Raw genomic sequence first — 23,155 nt, forward strand, 5'->3', positions numbered from 1 at the left:
GCCTAAATCATGGACCCATTTTGATCTTATCTTGGTATATGGTGTTAAGTGTGGATCCATATCTAATTTCTGCCATACTAATTTCCATAAACTGGAAGTAATCTTAAAGGTCATTGAGTCTAACCTCATTTTGCAAATAAGGAAACTCAGGTTAAAGGGTACTGTTTCAGAAATTTTAGTTCATAAAAATGATGAATGAGATGAAAACAGTTATAGAGAAATTCTGAAAAAGAAATTCTCTCTATTAATGCAGATTAGTACCAGTTCTGCAATTTTTAAAGTTGCTTGGGACACCAAGAGGTCAATTTAACTTACCCAGGGTCACAGGGTAACCAGAATAAATGAGAAATAAGACTTGAACCCCAATTGTCATTACTCTGATGCCAGCTCTCTATCCAATATACTAGCCTGTCATAAATATATATATGTATATGTTACAAATAAATTAATGTATAAAGCAGATATTTCAATCATTTTTCTTCCTTAAATAATTCTTTCAATGACTCCTAATAGGGCCACTAGGAGAGAAGTGAATCCCTTAGTGTGATGGGGCTTTTTGCTTACTAGAATATGAGGATAAACAGTTGATCCAGGGGTTAGAGAATCATTAGATCCAAATATTAATTTTTTTAAAGTTGTGAGAGTTCTATAATAGAAGGTTTTGTGAAGGACAAAATAGACTAATTGCCTGAATTCATAGAGATTGGTACAAGAGTATTTGTGTGTTTTATTTGGGTAGAAGGTGAAGGATAAAATATAGCATTTATTGTTTCTTCTTTAGAAGAAATATTTTGACAGAAAAATATTTTACAGTAACAATGGCTACTTTATGGAGGGGAAAAATGGTTAGAAAAAGAATATTTGAGGGGAAAGAGATGAGCCCAGAATTTCTTCATTTTCAAAAGTGAGGCATTGTCAGAATGGAAGGATACATCTGAAACTTTCTAAATAAAAAGTAACAGAGAGTATAGTATTGGGATATACAAAAGTTTAAATCTGTTATATTATTTCAGTTCATTCTGTATAAAGTGCTCATCTAATATTCTAAGCAAACATGTGTTATAAAGACTCCAAAAGATCATTCTCTTTCTTCACAATGGAAATAGTGAATTAGCTCATGGAAATATGCATTAAATTGCATATACAATTTTCACAAAAATATATCCTCTTAGAATGTATGATGGGTGTTCTTATATTGTTTACTGGAGACTAGGTCTTTTTAATTCTGTGGAATTGAATGTATTAAGACTTAAACTACTGAAATTGCTTCAAATAACATCTTTTTTTAATTGTTATTTAATAGGGAAGGCCATGGTAAAATTTCAGTATTTGCTGTCAAAATGGCCTTAGCCACCCTATGTGGAGGAAAGATCATGGACAAATTAAGATGTAAGTCATTTCTTGTATACCTCTTTTCCTAACCAAGGTATAAATCTCTTCATAAGTCTTTCCTCTTTCTCTTTCCTATAACAGCCTAACTTTATCCCATCACAATTCTTTCTAATCCAATCAAAGTTGTTGTTTTTAAGAATTTATAATTTATATTTTCTTAAATGCTTGCTTTTCCCCTAAAGTAGTAGAAAATTCACCCTTTCTAAGTTTTTAGATGCTGGTCTTTGAAACTGTTCAAAGTAAATAATTATATGAAAACATAAATGTTCAACTAGATTTATTGTTATTGTTTGCTTTTAGTTAAATTCAAATGAGAGATACTGCTTTTAATATTAAACATGTATGTCTTCAAATTTATTGACTTGTTTGAAATTATCTGAATTATGATATATCCTTTTGCTTACAATGATAAAAACCTGAAGGCCAAACCATAAAGCCCTACTATGATATAAAAATTATCTTCCTGAAATTTCAGTAAATAAGCAATAGAAATAACCCAACTATATTGCTCAATTTCATTACCTCATATTTAATGGAAACCAAATAGGTAGAACTTTTTCAAAGACATGGGCACAGAAATTATTTGGACCATTAATTCCCCACTCCAGAAATAATGATATAAAGCCTCCTTTTTTAACATAAGAAACACATGATAGTTGTATTTTTAGTATTTATTGGTAATAAACATGCATGATGATAAAAGCTAGTATAAATTAAATAACAAATTTTCATTTTATTAATCATAAAGGCATCTATACATAAAATACTAATGCATATGTAACATTCCAAAGGCAAGTTAAACATATATGTGCCAGACATATTCAGTTGACAGAAGGTATCTTTATTTATCATGCTGAATTGCACTGAATTATTGTTGAAGCTAAATAAAATTAAAAGATCATATGTCATATTCATATGGATTCATGAACCCCTTGTAATAACTTCCTAATTCCTAGGAGCCTGAAGTCTGCATTTGCAAGGTGAAAAATAAGCTGAAATGGACAAAAGATTGAAAAGAAAATGGGCTATTGAAACCTCCTATCTCCAAATATATTTAATGTCACTCTCATCCCTTGGTTTCCATGAAGTAAACCATTATTAGTATCAATTCATAAAATGTGTATATGTATGTATATATAAAATATATATGTATACATATAATATATATATATATATATATATATATATATATATATATATATATATATATATATATTTAAAAAGACACCTTTGTACTTCAATCTCAGTTGCTTGTTCATCAGTTTCAGGCATTAGTCTATTGTGGGTTGATAAAATGACTTAGAGGGAAAAGAGGCATAAAACAGAAGAAAAACAATTTGGGAAATGCTTCAAATTTTCCTGTTATTTGCTCAAATGGAGAATAATCAGGGCCTGCTCCCAGCTTTCTCATTGGTCCAGCAAAAATTATTGGAAGGGAAAAACAGAGATGTTAAGCTCAAAAGCATTATGAGAGCCCAGGATACCTACATATCCAAAATGGCTCACTTTTTTTTTTCCTATTTAGGAACCAGTGTAAATTCATGAACTACAGAAAAGCCCTTATATCCTCTTAGGATGTTCAGTTTTGATTTCGAGTTAGATTAGAGAAACTGAGGAAAGTACTCTAGTACAATTCCAAATAAGTTCAAATGGCAGCATTAGTTGTTATAGCTATAATTAAGATGGGATGACTAGGACTGAAATTTAGAAGGTATATCCTGTATTTTCAGTCCTTTGATATAGCCTAAAGTAGTTGAACAACTCAACTTGGGAGATAATAAGGATAATTTATCAAAATGGGAAATTATGAGATAACACTATTCCTTATCCCCTGACAGTTGCACCCTAGCCAAGTTTCTTGCTACCCTGCCTTTCTGGTGTAGTTTTCCAAGAAATGACCTCTTGATATCTCTGCCCTATAAGGTCATCATTTCAGGACATATATATTACCACTTGTCCCTGATACATTTTTGTGATATTTCCCCAGGGTACAAAAATGGCCATTTATAGCTCTGGCTGCTAGTTATTTAAGGAAACGCCTCACTATTAATCTAGAAGAATTTCCTTTAGGTCAAGTCTTGGCAAAATAAATTTAAATGTGTTAAGAATAGTCAAAGGATGATTTTTTTCTTGCACAACATGACAAATATGGAGATATGTTTAAAAGAATTGCACTTACTTAACCTATATCAGATTGTTTGCTATCGTGAGGAAGAAGGTTAAGGGAGGGAGGGAGAAAATTTTGGAACACAAAGCCTTATAAAAATGAACGTTGAAAACTATCTTTACATGTATTTGGAAAAATAAAACACTATTAAATCTGGAGGAGAGAATGAAATAAAATTGCTAAAAATAAAATAAAATAAAAAAATAATAGTCAGAGTAGGAAGCTTTAAGTATACGGCTTCTCCCCAAAACTTATACTTCAGTATAAGTAATCCTTTATTCTATTTGTATATATCATATATGTTAGAGAATATCTAAACTCTTTTTAGTGAAATTTATGAATGAGCATAATTTATATTTTGAAAAAAAATTTGCTCTAAACCAGATGATTGTCAATGTTTGCCTTGGTTCATGATGAAATATGATTCATAGGATGCTAGATTTATACCTAAAATAGCCTTTAAAAGTCAACTAATCCACTTCATTTTACAAATGACAAAACTGAGGCCACAGAAAGGTCACACAACAATTAAATAATAGACAAGATTTGAATCCATGCCCTTTGACTCCAGATCCACTGCTCTTTTTATTATACTAGGGCTGCTACCTGAATAAGAACAGTTAACAAAGAATTTAGTGTGATTAAAAAATTAGTGATCCAACTATTAACACCTTTTTTAGTCCTTGCCAAAGAAGCCCAAAAGATAGCAACTCACTTGCTTTAGAAAGGCAACAACTCAGTGAAAACATCAGGATATCATCTAGTGACCAATTAGAGTCACTGTTCTTTGACAGAAAGAATGAAGTAAATGATGTGAGTGCCATCTAGTCACCAAATTGAGTAACTGTCCTGACTGATGTCAAGACCAGAGAATGAATAAAGCTCACATATCAGATTATTTATCCCTAGCAGTATGACAAAATATAGTAGTAGTCTGTCACAATCCCCTCCTTCAAATGTGTAGGTTCCAACTTCCTACTGTGTAAGGGTAGCCTCAGAACAGTTCTGATTCAAGAAACAAGAGTCATCTGTTCATTTCTAATAAAGTTGTTTAAGAGGAGGATCAAGTTACATAGTCATTACTATCTTTTTTTTTTCTCTCTATCCCTTGTTTCACTCCACTGGCAGCTCTAATAATCTCAACCCTTATTACTTAGTTTACTTTTTATTTTATACATTATTACACATATCAGTAGTAATGTTGCTCATTTAGAAGTTTCAAAAAGGCAATTGACCTTTGGCAAAATGACTGAGAAAATAAAATTTCATTTCTTCTTATTTTCCAATATTTTCATTTTGGACATTTCTAGAAGAATTATTAAATTAAACATTTCTATGTAGCCAGTAGTTTACTTATTATGAAAAAGTCTGCTGAGGGGAAAGAAAACTTCTAAAATTTACAGACATACCAAACTGAATATGATCAAGAATAAAAATATAGGGGAGATAATAATTATTCAGATGATCTTAATAGTATTTTTATTTTTCCAAATGTATATAAAGACAATTTTCAATATGCATTTTTGTTAGATTTTGTGCTCAAAATTTTTCTCTGTTCCTAAGACAGCAAACAATCTGATAACGTTAAACATGTACAATTTTAAACATATTTCCATATTTGCCAAGTTGTGCAAGAAAAATCAGATCAAAGGGGAAAAAACATGAGAAAGAAAAAAACAAACAAATGATCAAAAAAAGTGAAAATATTATGTTTCAATCCACATTCAGTCTCCATAGTTCTCTCTCTGGATGTGGAGGCATTTCCCATCCCAAGTCTATTGGAATTGTGGTTGAATTACCACATTGCTGGGAAGAGCCACGTCCATCACAGTTGATCATCACATAATCTTCCTGTTAGTATGTATAATGTTCTTCTAGTTCTGCTCTCTTCACTTAGCAAGAGTTCATAAAAGTCTTTCCAGGTTTTTCTAAAATCAGCCTGCTCATCAATTCTTATAGAACAGTAATATTCCATTGCACTCATATATCATAACTATTCAGTCATTATCCAACTGATGGGCATCCACTCAATTTCCAATTTCTTACCACTATAAAAAGAGCTGCTCCAAACATTTTTACACCTGTGGGTTCTTTCTCCTCTTTTATGATCTCTTTGGGATACAGACCAAGTAGTTTTATAACTCTCTGTGCATAGTTCCAAATTGCTCTCCAAAATGGTTGGATCATCTCACAATTTCACCAGCAATACATTAGTGTCCCAGTTTTCTCACATCCCCTCCAACATAAATCATTTAGATGACATTTTAAGAGCTTTTAAAAAAAAACCTCATTTTTCAGTCTTATTTGAATTATATAGAGAATTGCCATTGACAATATCCCTTTCCCTATAAATCCTTGCTTTTATGTTGCTTGGTTGAGTTTACCAACATAGCAAATATTAACTCGTGAGTTAAGATAATTCTGAGATTTTAAAAATTCATTTTCAATTTTGTTTTATTTTTAAATAACAAACATTCATTTATTTTCCCTCCTACATTGCTATTTTAAAAGAATAATATATCCCTTGTAACAAATATACAGTCAAGCAATTTCTACCTTCTCCATATCCACCATATCAATATCTATGTACATTTTATTCTATATATTGAACTTATCACCTTTATGTCAAGAAATGGGTAGCATAATTTACTACCAGTGTTCTGGGTTCATGGTTCGTTTATTATATTGATCGGAGTGAATATACTTTTCTATATTTAGCCTAATCAAGAGTGCCCAGTTTCTTTATGAGTATAGCCCCAAAACCTAACCAATTTTCAAAACTAAAAATTAGCCCAGAAATCAGAAAAGAAAAATAGTTAATATAAGCAAATGCAATTAGGGACTGCATTGAGACATTTAGTAGATATTACCTAAACTTTTCCATTGGATTGCATAGGCATCTATATTAGCGCATACTACTGGCAGACTCATCTAAGTGATCTGGAAACAGATGGGGATAAATAAGAGAAGTGTCATTGATTAAAAATATAGGTGCCAAAAGGTCAGTTTTACAAATTAAATAGCATTTTTGACCATTTGCAACTATATCCAAATTCCATTCTTAGAACTACTTCATACAAAGATTTGAATGCCATATGTGTCAAATATTGTGCTCTTCCTTTATGACCGATATGTAGAACAAAAGTCCATATATAACAAATGTCAATCTTATGCCCTGATATGTATTATCAAAATCTTCACTTTATAAGAATGTTTGGCTATTAATAAGCTGTCATTTATATTATATCTATATTTTATATTTTATGTATATTTATGATATATATTATATATATATGAATTGTGCAAAGGTTGTGGTATATTCATATGCTCCCAAAAGCAATCCTCTTCTGCTGAGCTGCTATAGAGTTGTGGCAAAAATAAATGGAATACAAGGGGAAAAAGTCATTCATTTTCAGGGCAACATTTTACTGGTTCAATTTTGAAGAACATTTCAATATTATCTCATTAATCTACATTAATTACACAGCTTTAGAAACTGAGACACAAAAGTTAAATCAGTAACCTCTGGTTACAATAAAAACCAGTGGTATTGATGAGAATAAAACCTACAACTCCTGATTCCAGCTCAGTGACCAATTGCTATACTACTTTTCCTCTTATAATTAAAGGCCTAAAGAATCCTTTCCTTATACACACTAGTAGACTGTGTGTACATGTGACATGTAGATCTTCATAGAGTTTTTGCCACATCTATCTGTTTATCAAGTGCTTTAATTCCCTTTTATCTCTGCCCTTTATTTGCTTTTCCAGATGTCTTAAAAGCACAGAAAATACAGCTTCATAGTAAACATATATAAATATTTTTCAGTGAATCTACTGAAATATTTCAAATGAGATAATGTCATGTATCTACATTTATATGACATCAAGGCAAAAAAGTGGTGTAAAGTGCTAGTTTTCAAATTAGACATTTCATTTGAATGATCTCTATTCTTGTGTTAGGAATCAATTACCAACTTTAAAAAAAAAAGTTGCTAAGGAAAAGGAATACTTAAATATTAAATCAACTATCTTTTCCTATTTTTCCAAAGCATATTTTATTTAGTCATATCCCTTATTATTCTACTTAGATGTGATTGAATTAGAGAGATTCTCTATATGTAAATTAAGTATTTTTCTCTTATTTCCATTAGATATTTTCTCAATGATTTCTGACTCCAGTGGCGTAATGGTATATGGGCGATATGACCTATTTCTACGGGAAGTCCTCAAACTTCCTACTGCGGTGTTTGAAGGTCCCTCATTCGGTTATACAGAACAGTCTGCCCGATCCTGTTTCTCCCAGCAGGTAAGAACAGTGTAATCAAGGGAAGAGCATGCTGCATGGTAGAAGTTATCATCCTAAATGTTACCTCAAAACACACAATCATTCAAATTTTTTTCATCTTATTAAACTGTGGTGAGTTGCAACCAGCTTCTGCTGTGAATATCAACCTCCAGAATAACAGTAAAAAACGGGTATCCCCGGGTGTAAAGAACAAGATACATGAAAGACTCCTATCTTCTTACTAGCTTCTTGATAGGGGTAGTGTTGTGCAATAAAAAGAATGCCTCACAGCATCAGAAAGACTTGATTCTAGATTCATATCTCTTTTCTAATTTACTAAATTTATTAGATATGTGATCAGGGAGAAATAATCTTACTAAGCCTCAGTTTCCACATCCATAAAATGCTTATGAAAGGAAAAGCTGAGATATCTGTCTTACAGATTTATTGTAAAGCTCTGCTTCCAAGGTCTCTTCTAATATTTATTCTTTGATTCTTTGGTTCTTTTACCCTATGAGTATTAGAACTAGAATGAAGGTCAAGATCAGGTCCTGGCAATAACATTGTATGTAGCCTTGGGAAAGTAACAACCTTTCAGAATCTCCTTTGAATTATTTGTAAGTAGGGAATAATATTTTTACATGACTTATCCTCTACCACCACCCACAGGGTTGCTGTGAGTATTAAATGAGTTAGTATCTACAAAGCTTTAAATCAGTGACAGCTGTTATTTGTACTTTTGTAGATCTACAATTACCATGTTAAAGTACACCAATAACAAGTGGAGAGATACCAGGGAGACTTATAAAGAAATAGAAAAATAAAACATATTTATTCAAGGGAAATAAAAAATAAATGAGTCACAGAAACTATAAGGTGGTTCTGTTCCCAAATCTACCATGGTTTAGTATTTTTCAGTTTCTCATTTGTGAATAGCATTTTTCATTGTATGTTCAAATTCTAAATTATATTCATTCTTTTTCCTCCATAATCTTACGTTCATTTTAAACCATCCATTAAAATTAATAATGTGTCCATTTAAGTCATATGAGATATCAAAATTCCATCCTTGAATTGACTATTAGGTTATATAAATAATAATCAAAATTATAGTAGCTAGAATTTGGCACTTGAATTTATATTTATAAAAGTTTGTTAAGAATTTTGATATTTAGAACTAAAAACACACTTTCTTATATAAACAATATCATAAATAGCTAGCATTTACATTTAAAGTTTTTGAAGCATTATATAAATAGTGTCTTATTTTATCCTCATGGCAACTCTGGGAGATAGGTGCTATTCATGTCATCCTAGTTTTACTGAGGAGAAAAATGAGGTAAGAAAAAATTAAATGAGTTGTCCAGGATCACACAGCTAGTATGTGTTTGGGGTTGGATTATTTGGATTTTGTTCTTCTTTATTTGCTTCACCTACCTAGGGAGGTTTTTATGAGAATCCATTAAAAAAACTATTAAAAATCCATTATATAGCTGAAATACTATGTATTGCCAATTGTAAAAAGTTTTTTTAAACTAATAATAAAGAGTCACCTTTTCCCCAAATAATAAAATATGTCAAAATATTATTTAAATAAAACAATCCACAGTGCCTTGCTATGAGCAGTCAGTTGGACTCAAGAGTTCAGGTGACGAGACTTTTTGGTTCACATCTATTGCTTAATCCCTTATGTCAAGGGAAAGTTTCATACAAAAATCATCATAATAAAAGATTAAATGGTAATGATTTAACAGAAATATAAGATATTGAAAAAAGGTGGCAGGAATACACAGAAAAACGGTACAAGAAAGATTTTAACTTCACCTGTAACCATGACATCCTGGAAAATGAAGTCAAGTAAGCCTTATTTAGGAAGGATGCTAACAATAAAGCTAGTGAAGATGACAGAATTCTAGCTGATCTATTTAAAACCCTAAAAGATGATACTATTAAAGTGTTACACTCAATATATCAGCAAATTTGTAAGACACAACAGTAGTCACTGGATTGGAAAAGATCGATTTTAATGTCCCAATTCCTATGAAGAGCAATGCCAAGGAATGGTCAAATTATCAAACAATTGCATTTATTTCATGTACCAGCATGATTATACTTAAGATTCCACAAGCTGGACTTCAACAATATGTGAGCCAAGAATTATCGGAAAAACAGGCTTGTTTTTGAAGAGGTAGAGGAACTAGAAACCAAATTGCCAAAGTTTGCTAGATTATGAAGAAATCAAGGAAGGTCCAGGAAAATATGTACTTGCTTCATTGACTACACTAAAGCCTTTGAGTGTGTGCATCACAATAAACTGGGCAATCCCTGAAAAAGATGGGAGTACCAGATCATCTTACTTGTGTCCTGAAGAACCTGTATATCAGTCAAAAAGTAACAATTAGAATCAGACATGGAAGAATTAATTGACAGAAGATTGGAAAAGGGTTAAGACAAGGTTATCACATTTATTTAACTTATATGTAGAGTATCTCACATGATATGCCAAGATGGATGAATCAAAACTTAAAATTGAGCTTGCCTTGAGAAATATCAACTACATCAGATAGGCAGATGATACCACTCTGATGATAGAAAGTGAAGAGAAATTAAAAGGGCTTTTGTTGAGAATGCAAGAGAAGAGATTGAAAGCCAGCAAAAGCTGGCTTGAAGTTTAACATCCAAAACATTAAAATCATGGCAACTTCTCTCATTACTTCCTGAAAAATAGAGGTAGAAGAAAATTTAAGCAATGGCAGATTTTATATAACTGAGATCAAAGATCCCCTGCAGATGGTGGCTATAGCCATGAATCTAAAAGATGCTTACTTTTTGGAAAACTATGAAAAATATGCACAGGTTATTTTTTCACTTAATAATATTTTTTCAAATTACATGTAAAGATAGTTTTCAACATTCATTTTTGTAAGATTGAGTTCCAGTTCTTTTCTCCCTTCTTTCTTTCCTTCCCCCTCCCCAAGACAGCAAGGAATCTCATGTAGATTCAACATGTATAATCATTTTACCATATTAAAGGTAAAGTTTTCCTAGTTGAAATGTATGGCCATAAGAGTTGAACTATAAGCAAAACTCAGCCTTGCAGAACTAGCAATATAAATCAAATAAAATAAAATCAATTGTCTCAGTTTCCTCATCTGTAAAAATGAGCTAGAGAAGGAAATAGAAAACACTCCATTATCTTTGCCAAGAAAACCCCAAATGAAGTTACAAAGAGTCAAACACAACTGAATAACGAAAATAAGAAGTAACACTTTTAACTTGAAACTCAGTGGATGCCCTGAGAATGGCTGAATAAATTATGGTATATGAATGTTATGAAATATTATTTTTCTATATGAAATGATCAGCAGGGTGATTTCAGAGAAGCCTGGAGGGACTTACATAAACTGATGCCAAGTGAAGGGAGTAGAACCAAAAGAACATTGTACACAGCAACAACAAGATTATTTGATGATCGTTTCTTATGGATTTGCCTCTTTTCAATAATGACGTGATTCAGGCCAATTCCAATGGACTTATGCTGGAGAAAGCCATCTGCACCTAGAGAGAGAACTGTGGAGACTGAGGGTGTATCACAACATAGTATTTTTACCTATTTGTTGTTGTTTGCTTGCCTTTTGTTATCTTTCTATTTTTTTCCTTTTTGATCTGATTTTTTCTTATACAACATAATAAATATGGAAATATGTATAGAAGAATTGCACATTTAACATTTATTGGATTACTTACTGTCCATGGAGAGGGTAGGGGGAAGGCAGAGAGAAAAAATTTGAAACACAGAGTTTTAAAAGGATGAGTATTGAAAACTATGTATATATTTTGAAAATAAAAAGCTAAAAAAAAAATCACCTTTGGGGACTCTTCCTCTTCCTTCCTGCATTCAGCATCAGATGGGAACTCCCCTCTCAGATCTCACAGAACACTTTACTTTCACCTCTCTTATGTTCTCATCTTGTATCTTTTAATTGCAGTTATTTGTATATGTGGTCTCCCCAATTATCTCCCCAATTAGACTAAGAACCATGAAGGCAGGAAGTTTATTTAATTTAAATCTTATATCTCTCACAGTCCCTAGCATAGTATTCTAGACAAAGCAAGTGTTTAATAAGGTTATATGGAAGAAAATATGATTATTGCAAACATTATTAAAAAATTCAATTTTAGGTAATATTGGAAAATACCATTTTTAGAAAGATCACATTTATGCTTTTCATTAGAAATATCCTAATGTAACAGAGGGAAGGAAGACTGAATTGAGCAGAGAAATAGGGAAAACTGGGGAAAACTCAGAGCTTCAAGATCAAGGCTTCTGATCTTGGAATTCATGAACTTGTGATTCTTGTTGCTGCTACTCTTGTTTTTAAATATTGTGATTACCCTCTTTCAATACAATTGCTTCCCCTTGTAATTCCATGCATTTAAAAGTGTTCTTCTGAGAAGGAATTCATAGACTTCTTTGGATTGCCTAAGAATTATATGATATACAAAGGGTTATAAAGCCTTGCTGTAAGTGATTATATCTCTTGTCTCAGTACATTTGTTCAGAACCCATCTTAATCATCTACTGTTTACAGTTTACAGTACAGTACAATCATTTACTGTTTACAAACAGTTAATTAATGCTTTTTCATTGTAATCTATCAGATTATGAGATTGTACTAGATTTGATTTATGGATCCATAGAATTTAAAAGGGATTTGCAGGGAGGATACTTAAAGATTACATTTGGAAATGCATCTTTTTTCTCCTCCAGGAGATTCTTGTTGTCAGGATCAGTTTTCACTTTTTCTTCATATTCTTAGAATTTAGTAGGCACATAGTAAATTATTAATAAGTGTTTGTTGATTGCTACTTTTTTTTCATTTTTTTTTACTTTTGAGTCAAACTAAAGTTGGCATAAATAATATTAAGTTTTCCTCTCATTCTTAATTTTGTTTCTTTCTGATACAGAAAAAAGTAACTTTGAATGCTTTCTTGGACACACTCATGTCTGATCCCCCACCTCAGTGTCTGGTCTGGTTACCACTTCTCCATCGATTGGCAAATGTAGAAAATGGTAAGATTGACTAGGGGGGTTGGTTCGATTTATACAGAGAAAGCTATAAAGTCTATGTTTCCGTCAGTAGAATGTATATATCTTGGAGGTATATCTCTAATATCTAACATAATACTTTTGATGAAGTAAGTATTTAATAAGTGCTTGTGAAATTAAATTGAATTGACTATTGCATCATGGCTACAAATAAGTAATTTGTATTTAGATATAGGTCATAGCTATGTTATATGTTTTGATATTATTGATTATTCCACATTTATCTCATAAAATACTTTCCTTATATTGTAAATATAAGATAAATGTGACATAATCAATGATACTAAAACATGTCAAGACTGAGAACCAAGAAAGATCTCAAAAGAAAAAAACACAGCTATAACCTCTAAATACCAGTTTCTTATTCATAGGCATAAAGCAAAAGTCAATTCAATTTAATTTTACAAATACTTATTAAATGTCCACTACACCCAAGCTATTATGCCAGACATAGATATAAAGACAAAAAACAATTCCAGCCTTTAATTTTTATTATTATTTTGATGAATTTGTAATGTCATTGGTGAGGATATTAGCACTATTATTCACTGTAATTTTTGTCCATACCTTTCTTTTTTTTCATGATTACTTTTTTATTTTTAATTTCAGAATTAAACAAGTATTTCCATAACATAGTACAATAAAAAGATGATTGCACATGAAACTGCAAATCTACTATGCACAATTTGCTGTTCCTTTCAAATATACAACAAAATTATTAGGTAAATTTTCTCTTTCTCCCTGCCCTAGAGATGGCTATCATTAAACACAGTTGTACACATACACCAAACACACACACACACACACACACACACACACACAAAATTATTCTATACATACTTTTACTTATCAGTTCTTTCTCTGTATATAGATAGTATTTTTCATTATATGTCCTTTATAGTTAATTTGGGTATTTACAAAAAATATTACTCCTTAAAAAATAGAATTGGGCAAGTAGAATTATTTCCATACCTTTCTAATAATTATCTATAAAGAGAACCAACATTCTGGTGGCCTGGTTTTTTTTAATATCTCATGGATATATCTAAGGCAGTATTTTGGCCTATCATCTGTAATCTTATTCTTGCTTGTTTACTATTCCACTGGTTCCAATGGTAATTTGTCCTTAATTGTAAGTCTTATAGTACTTCTTACATGAAAGCCATTATTGCCAATATGCCCCACACTACTCATATTCAGGATGTGCCTTTCTGTTGTCCTTTAGGATTCATTATATTTTCATTGTTCTGAAATTGTCTTGTTCTGTGTTATACATCACATAGAATTTCTGAGAGAATATTGCTGTTAAAAAGATGATAGACTTTTGTGACAGCAAAAAGCTTAGATTCCTTGAAAGTGTCACATTGCTTCTTAAATGTGATTTAGCTTGATTTCCTTTAGGTGATTCTGGGTCCTATCATTGTCCAAAATATATATGGTTACACACGAAAGATACATTATTATTCTTATTCCTAAAAATTGAAAGTAAATAATTAAAATTTTAAAGCCAAATATATTAATTCTGATTCATTTATCTGTTAGCTATTATATAATTATAGAACACAAATGACAAACTTGTGGGATCATAGGTTGAAGTCACAATATGTGTTCTTACTTTGGAGATGCAATTTGCAAATCTAGCACTCACGAAGCTATCTGTTTTTTCCTCAATGTTTGGCCCACCATTAAGGTAAGTTGTCACTAGGTGGATGGTCATGGCTTGGCTATGGCTTTATATCTCAAACAGCTTGTCCACCACAGGTGAGATTAACTGAAAGAGAGCAATTATCATGCTTTTGCATTCAATTATGCTTTCCTTATTTAAAAACTGCCTTATTTAAACAACTAAGCATTAACATTAGCCACTAATAATTATATTTAGGAATGAAATTTAAAAGAGATTTCAAGAAATATATATTCCTGGATATAATTAAATATATCACTAATCTTTAGCTGTTTTTAATACCCTAATTTTTCTTTAAGCTTAAGTAAAAACAGTTCACCCTGAACATTTGTTAACAAGAATAACATTCCCAAGTCATATGCATGGTTTGGGTAAGTTTTTGTATCAAAAATCATTGCAGACAACTTTCCTCATCTACCCACAATTTCCCAGTCAGTCAAAAGCATAGTAAATGTTTAACAACAGACTGTATTTTAAAAAAGCACGACATACTTCTAAAGTTTAATCTGCATTAATAACATTTCCACTATTACTTCCTTAGGTCTTAAGATCAACAAAATAATCATTTGTAGCATTTTCTGATTTCCAAGGTATAAATTCTTATCCTGAATGCTTAATAATCATCAAGTCTGTATAAGCTGCCCCAGAACACCCCTAGACAAGTATATCTAATCACCACAATTGCTTATAAAACTATTAAGGAATGACTTTTTACTGCTTTATTTGCTTAGGTGGAACTAACTTATCCTATTACTTTTAATCATAACATTTTCAAATTATGTGCATGGATTGAATAAGTTTAAAGGCTTAAAGAAATTTGATATCTTACTTCTTTTTTCTTACTTCTTTATACCTGGAAAAGTAAAAAAAAAAAAAAAAAAAAAAACAGTAAAAGTCCTTATATGGTATATGTACACATAAGCATTAACCCTTGAAATTGTTCGTTTTCACTTAAAAAGAAAAGCAATTTTCTTTATCTTTTTGGAAAATAATATCTTTACATTTCTCATTTTGTTTTGATTTGTGATGTACATAAAAAGAAATGCAATACATTTATAGCTGCAACATTTATAGACTGGCTTTTGATAAAGACTTTTCTGAAAAAGATTGGAGTTGGAAAATTCAAATATTTAAAAACATACTTAATGAACACATAAGACTTTTTAAACAGATATTTTAAAAGATTTCTCTTTAGGTAATAGCAGTATTTAGACTGTTAAGGTTAAAAAATTTATTTTAAAATTCATTATAGGTATTCCCTTATACACCTATTATCTTTGTATCTTCCCTTGTGGGCAGACCAAATGCCAGTATATTAACTGTTGTTACATGTAAGCAAATGTTTTCTAGATCGGAGTTTCTGACTCCTCACAAAATAGAGGGAGCAAATATTCTTGAAGGATACCAAAGTAGTTGCTTACATCTCTACAGTTTTGTTATTTTCTTTTTTTTTTTGTACTTTTTAAAGTAAGTTTTATTGGTGTGTCCTATTTCTTATATCATAAAAGTCATCCAAAGTATTCCCTTCCCTAAACACAAAGCCATCCCATATAACAAAGAATTTTTGAGAGAAGAAAGATCATTATAACTGATCAATGCATATAAATATATGAAAACATGTGCTATGTCTAACACAGATGAACATCTTGCATCCCCAGGTCCCATTTGATAATTATAAATTTTCTTATATTTTTCTTTTGATTTTTTGATGTATTATGTCTTCTCATTTACATTGCATTGTTGTTATTGTAAAAAATATTTCTTAACTCTGTTATTATTATTCTCCATCAGTTTATGTAGATCTTTCCAAACTTCTCTGCATTCATTACACACATCCATTTCTGATAGCACAGTAACATTTTACTACATTCATGTACCACAATTTGTGGTACCATCCTTCAGATGATGGTATCTATTTTGTTTCCAATTCTTAGTCATATCAAAAAGTTCTGCAATAAATATTTTGGTATATGTGAGAACTTCCTTTTTATCAATGGCTTTCTAAGGGGAAATACCAGTAATGAAGTCTCTGGTTCAAAGTATGTGGACATTTTGGTCACTTTATTTGCATAATTTCAAATTGCTTTCCAAAATAGTTGTGCCATTTCACATCTTCACCAATAATGCATTAATGCATTTCCACAATCCCTCCAATATTGACTATTGCTAATTTTTGTCATTTTCACCAGTTTTAAGGTGTGAGGTAAAACCTTAGAGTTGTTTTGATTTGCATTTCTCTTTGATTAGTGATCTGAATCATTCTATCATATGGTTGTAAATACTTTGCATTTTTTTGAGAATTATTTGTTCAAACCCTTTGATCATGTATCTATTGGGAAATAGCTGTTATGTCATTTGCACTTTATAATTTGTGCTTCTTTTCCTGGTTACTCTATTAGAGAGTAATTTCCTTAAATGCAAAAGCCATGTTTGTACATTTTTTAAATTCAACATATTCCCATGACATGGAAATATTTGATGATTTAAAATGAATCATTGACCCCAAATACCATCAGTTTAACCCCATACAATTTGAAATGGATATTTAGTGTTTCCAAAGCAAGATAAATTTCTTGATTTGGCTCAATTCAATTTGTTTTCAAAGACTTCAAGTATTTCCATGGAGTCCATCTAGTTATAGCTAAAAAGGAAAAACCCACATGGCTCCTTATTGATTGTCCTATCCAAAATATTGATTTTCAATAAACATAGACCACTGTTTCAGTTTTAAAATGCTAATTCATCTCTTCTCTTATTCTCTTTTTCTTATTGCCATTGGAATCTGTGGTACTAGCTAATGGTTGTGACAGTAGAAATATATAATGTTATCAGTAGAAATGATGCTTTTTTTGCCAATACATTCTAAGGAAAGGCACAGAGCCTTTCCATCTAGTTTGCAGTTGGAATCTTCTTTGACTGTCTTCTCTGTTAGAATGTGAACTTCTTGAGAGCAAACTGTCTTGTTTTTCTATTTATATACCCAGAATTTAGCGCAGAATATTGTACTAGTTAGTGCTTAACATCTCTTTTCATTCCCCTCCTTTCTTTTTTTCCTTTATGCTTTCTTCCTTCACTCTCTTCCTTCTTCCCTTCTTTTATCCTTCTCTTTCCATTCATAACGTCCTTCCTCTCCTTTTGCTACTCTGTTTCCTCTACTTCATTGCTTTGTGTCCATTACAAATATCTCTCATTTCTCTTTTCTTTTTGTTTTACCTCTCTCATATCTCCCTAATGTTTTGTCTCCCTCTTTATGCACCAATATCTAAATATTTGCTATTTCCCTGCACTCTCTAAGAGTTTAATTGTTTCTGTTAATTATGTTTCTGGGATTTTCAAAGAATTCTACAAACCTCTGAGAAAAAGAATGCAGTCTTTGGTGGGAGTAAACTAGCCCGAATCATTTATATTCCTGTAGTGGGACATGGAAAGGGAAAGGAATTGGCCATTCCAAAGGATTTTGTTTGTTTGTTTGTTTTGAAAAGAATACCCCCCATCTGTTTCCTTCTTACCCTATATGAAAGGGATACTGCAAGTTTCTGAAATTCATTTCATGCTGTTTTCAACTAAAGCTGAATGTCAAATAGAATGTTAAAAATTAGGACTAGTAGTGGAAAAAATTCAGTGCCTTTTAGTAGTTTTATCTTTAACATTATTCATTTTGGTTTTTTTTCTTTCTATTCATCTTCCCCTCAGTCTTCCACCCTGTTGAGTGTTCCTATTGCCATAGTGAGAGCATGATGGGATTTCGCTATCGATGCCAGCAGTGTCACAATTACCAGCTCTGTCAGTACTGCTTCTGGAGGGGCCATGCCAGTGGTTCCCATAGCAACCAGCATCAAATGAAAGAGTACACGTCATGGGTAAGGCAAGGTTCAGGCATCGTTTACTGTAGAATCTTTGAGTCTCCCCAGAATGAGAAGGAGCATCAAGAGTGGTGTAAGCATTGGGGGTCAGACCTACTTTTTATTTAAGGGGGTGAAATTTGGTGTGCTCCTTCCTCCTCATTGGGGGTAAGTAGAGATATTTTCCTCACTTCACTGTGAGTTTCTGGGAGAAATCTTGAATAAATTTGCTCCTGGGAATCTAGATGTGAATTTCCATCATTTTCATGCTGTGCTAGATGCCAACAGAGCAACAGGAAACACTTGGATAATTTTATTTTCACAGGACATTGAGGATGTTTAAGTTTGATTGTGTTTTAGATTTTTATTGGACTTGCATAAAATGATTGTTATTTTATTTTTTTCTTGTTTACTATAGTTTCCTTTACAATTTTAATTGTAACATGAAGAAAAACAATGTGGGTATACTGGTTGAATGGTAGCATTCATTTTAATCCCTTTATTTTTCTGAATGTTTTATCATGTATATATGAGTAATCTTTTAGTGTACAGTCAAGTAAACCAACTTAGTCAAAATGATAAGAAACAAAGTTTCCCTTGGATATCTAGCTGCTTATTTGATATCCTTGTCCCAGGAAACAAGTGACAGTGAGTCTGTGAGAATAATGGCATATCGTAGTTTCTCCTTCAAGCAATTTGCTATCTGCTGCTTTTTTTTTTTATCATTCCTAACAGTTACATTCAAAAAGAAGTTATGATGAAGATGCTCAGTTGTCTCTATCTTCCATTAGAGCATTGTTTTGTGGATCACTTTTTTTAGGAAGACAGTTCTTTCAACTCCTCCCGATACTATGCCTGACATGAGAAAAATTTATGTCACTTGCAACTAAGCCAGTGCATAGCTAAACAAATTTAAGTTCAGATTAAGATGACTGAGATAGCTTAATTGATCCTAAAGAAAAGAAGAAAACCATTAAAAACTTATCCAGAATACAAAGTCTAAATTACATATACTTAATTATTGGAAGGGAAAAAGTCAGGAGAATGTTTAACTTTAGATCAATCATTGTTTACCATTCACCAGCTCCCAAGTTTATATGTTAGTGATTCTCTGGAGTCTCAGCAGAGCTGTGTCATCCACTCAATGTTTCTGCTTGGTTTGGGGAGACCAAAAAATGATGCAGACTCCACCCAAATCTTTGTAGATAAGATACTGTGGGAAGAAAAGTTTTGTATCCAAATAAATTTATCAAATATTTATTAAGTAGTTACTATCAGAAAGCTAGGTGGCTCAATAGTTAGAGCACTAGGCCTGGAGTCAGGAAAAATTGGTTCAAATCTGGCTTCAGACACTATTATTGTGAGTTCAGACAAGTCACTTAACTTCATTGGCCTTAATCATCCGGAGAAGGAAATGACAAACCACTAATGAATCTTTGCCAAGAAAACCCCATGGAAAGTATTGGCATGAAATGGTCTATGATATGAACAACAGCAATAATCAGCAAAGAGAAAAAAAATCCTTGTCCTAATTGAGTTTAACTTCTTGTTGTTTATTGTCTTATTTCCATAAGATACATTCATATAAATATAGATAACCCAATAATGTATAAGTTCTTAGAAAAGTACAAATCAAAATGCTCTGTGAAGTTTTTAAAAGCATATTATGTACAAGGTACCCAAAGAAGAATCAAACATAAAAAGAGATGCAAGTCCCCTACCTTTAAGGAGCCTAAAATCTATTGAAGGATGACAGAGGCATATAACATGTACTAAGTTAAGTATGATCTATGGCAGAATATATGGGCAAAAAAGAGGATAAGTACTCTAAGAAAATTTGAGAAAAAAAAAGATCAATTTCTTCAAGGGGGCCCAAGAAAGTTTCATAAAAGATGTAGCCTTGAAGTAAATGAGTTTCAGTTGGCATATATGTCGAAGGAGAGAGTTTTAGGCCTGGGCATGTTGTCTTTTTTTAATAAATAATTACTTTCATATTTTATATATTCAATAATATGGTGATTTTGTTGCATTGGGAAAATTATTATTTATATGGAAATTTCCCTTTTGACAATAATCATATTCACATTTTGTCTATCATTTAAAATTGATTTTAGAAAAAAATTTCTAAGTGCCATGAATAGTATTTATTTTTCTGAATTGTTTTAGATTCTAAAATAACAATAGATAGCACTGTACTTTTTTCTTTTTTAAAAAAATTTATCTGAAAAAATAAAAAAGGAATACAAAATGAAATAAAACAAAACAAAGGAGAACATATTCTTGTGGCAAACAGAACATCATTGAGGATTAAAAATAAGTAACAAATTACTAGATCAAGGAAAAACTATATATATATATATATATATATATATATATATATATATATATTAGCAGAAGAAATTATATTTGTGAATGTCCATTTTTCTTTACTTCCTTGCAAATTGTTCTTTGGTTCTCTGCTGCACAGCTTATTTGCTTTTTTTCTTTTATCCCTCCTTTCATCCCCCACTACCATCCCCAAGCAAGATAGCACTGTCTTTAGAGAAGATATTAACTATACTAAAAAGAACACCAGATTTAGTGGACTCTGGGATTTAAAGAACATTTTTATATGTTTTGGATGATGGAAGAGGCAGTGGTGCTAGAGAGGACATCCCAGGAAACTCTATGTAGTATTTTTAAATAAATATATATAAGTGAGTTCTATATTTAAGTCATTGAACTAGGAACTATATGGTCAATAAGCATGGTCAATAAGAAAGAAGCTTACAAGGAGAAATTAGGTAATACAAAAATGACTTTTTTTATAAAATTGAATTTTATGTGGATGAGATGTTTGAAGTGCTAAGAGATTTCCAAGGAATGTGAAATTACTTTCATTTGGAAATGTCAGAGAAGGATTTATGGAGGAAGATTCACCTGAACTAAGCTTCAATGATAGAAAAGAACCAGATGATTAGGGAGTAGAAGAAAAAGGGAGGGATACAATTCAGTCAAAGTGTATGACATGACCAAAGATACAGGGACAGGAAAGGATGAGAGAAGTTCAAGAAGCATTAAGTCATGTTGGGTTGAAACCTAAGATAATACAGGCAAGTAGAATGTGAAAGAACAAGAAAGGGAGATTGTAGGCAACTGAATTCTGAATTAAGAATATTGAACTTTATTTGCTATGTAACAGAGAGAAATAGAAGCATTTTGATCATAGAAATAATGTGATCCAAGTTATGCATCATGAGAATTTGACCAATTTGCTTTAAGATATAGCTAAAATACTAGTGTTCTAAATGATATATACTTTTTTTTCACTATCTAATGTTTCAGAAAGTATTCAATAATATTTAACCATTTCCTCCTTTACTCCTTTTGTTTCTAAGTAAGTAGAAGACTTTTATTATTGTTCTCTATTTACTAGTGTAGCCTGGTTGTAAAAGGTTATAATGGAGGAGAAGGAAAAGAGAAAGAGAAGGAAAAAATGAAGGAATAGGAGGCGTGGGAGGAGAAGCAGGAAAGAATGGAAGAACAAGAACAAGAAGAACAAAACAAAAACAAGAAGGAGGAGGACAAGAACAAGAAAAAGAAAAAGAACAGGAAGCAGAACAACAACAATAGGATGAGGAGGAGGAAAAGGAAAAAAATTAAAAAGGAAAAGGAGAATGATTGATATGCAAATGTATATATTACTTTGATTTTTAAATAAAAAGAAAAGGCTAGGTTTTGTAGAGAAATTTTCAGTTTCAGTGTGAATATATAAAAGAAAACAAGAGGTACAGCAGTAAATATCATTTTGCAGAAAAGGACAATTCAATTAGGGTGTCTGATTGCATATTGATAGATTATTGGTTACTAATATAGTAGGCTGAGAATTGGTTTCAGAGTCAAAAAGACCTGGGTTTATTCTCTTTCATGAGCCTGGACAAATAATTATCTTCTCAGTGACCAAGTAACCTTTTAAAACTCTAAATTGTAGAAAAGGTCTCAATTTGCATTGGGAGAGGGAATTCCATCCCAGGCCTAAGCCATCCCACATACCCAACTTAATCTCTTTCTTTCCATCACCCCCAATAGACCATCTTGGAGGGATTTTTCATGTGTGATATCAAAATTATTCCTCTTATCTGTCTATATATCTGTGTCTTGCTTGTCCCTCCTAGAAGTCACCTGCTAAGAAGTTAACAAATGCACTAAGCAAGTCTCTGAGTTGTGCTTCCAGTCGTGAACCTTTGCATCCCATGTTTCCTGATCAGCCTGAAAAACCATTAAATTTGGCTCATATCGTGTAAGTATATACAGGCTACAGAGTAGCTGGTCGTGTTCTTGGATTCTTGGCTAGCATGTAATAATTTTAAAGAAAGTACTGAAGTTCAGATTTCAAATCTAAAATTTTTAAAAGAAAGGCTATTTTAAAAATGCCACCACAAAGAGAAATTTCCCTTTTCCCAACAAAGATAAGTTACGCTTTTCCATTGATCAAACAATCAACTAATGATAAGAAGCTGGCTAAACTGCCTTAAATACAGCAGCAGGCTTCTAGAAATTGACATGTTAGAGAAGACTTCTGATGTTGAGGAAATTATACCATTTGATATTTTACTAACTAAACTAGCTAAACACTAATAGAATTTACATCAGCTAATAATAAAAGGAAAATGGATTTGTTTGTTTGTTTTTT

At 31.7% G+C, this 23,155-nt stretch overlaps 1 protein-coding gene across 24 annotated transcripts in view; it reads left to right on the forward strand.

Moving 5' to 3' along the window:
• The window catches only part of DTNA (dystrobrevin alpha), a 329,968-nt gene that overhangs the window by 220,717 nt on the left and 86,096 nt on the right, over positions 1–23,155 (forward strand). For all 24 annotated transcript variants that reach the window (XM_074277657.1, XM_074277844.1, XM_074277767.1 and 21 more), the window contains 5 exons: positions 1,304–1,389; positions 7,714–7,868; positions 12,816–12,921; positions 18,335–18,501; positions 22,638–22,762. In XM_074277657.1, coding sequence (XP_074133758.1) covers positions 1,304–1,389; positions 7,714–7,868; positions 12,816–12,921; positions 18,335–18,501; positions 22,638–22,762 — 639 coding nt within the window. The remainder of the gene's footprint in view (positions 1–1,303; positions 1,390–7,713; positions 7,869–12,815; positions 12,922–18,334; positions 18,502–22,637; positions 22,763–23,155) is intronic.

The sequence above is a fragment of the Sminthopsis crassicaudata genome, chromosome 1 (genome assembly GCF_048593235.1).
Source record: "Sminthopsis crassicaudata isolate SCR6 chromosome 1, ASM4859323v1, whole genome shotgun sequence".
Lineage (NCBI taxonomy): Eukaryota > Metazoa > Chordata > Mammalia > Dasyuromorphia > Dasyuridae > Sminthopsis > Sminthopsis crassicaudata.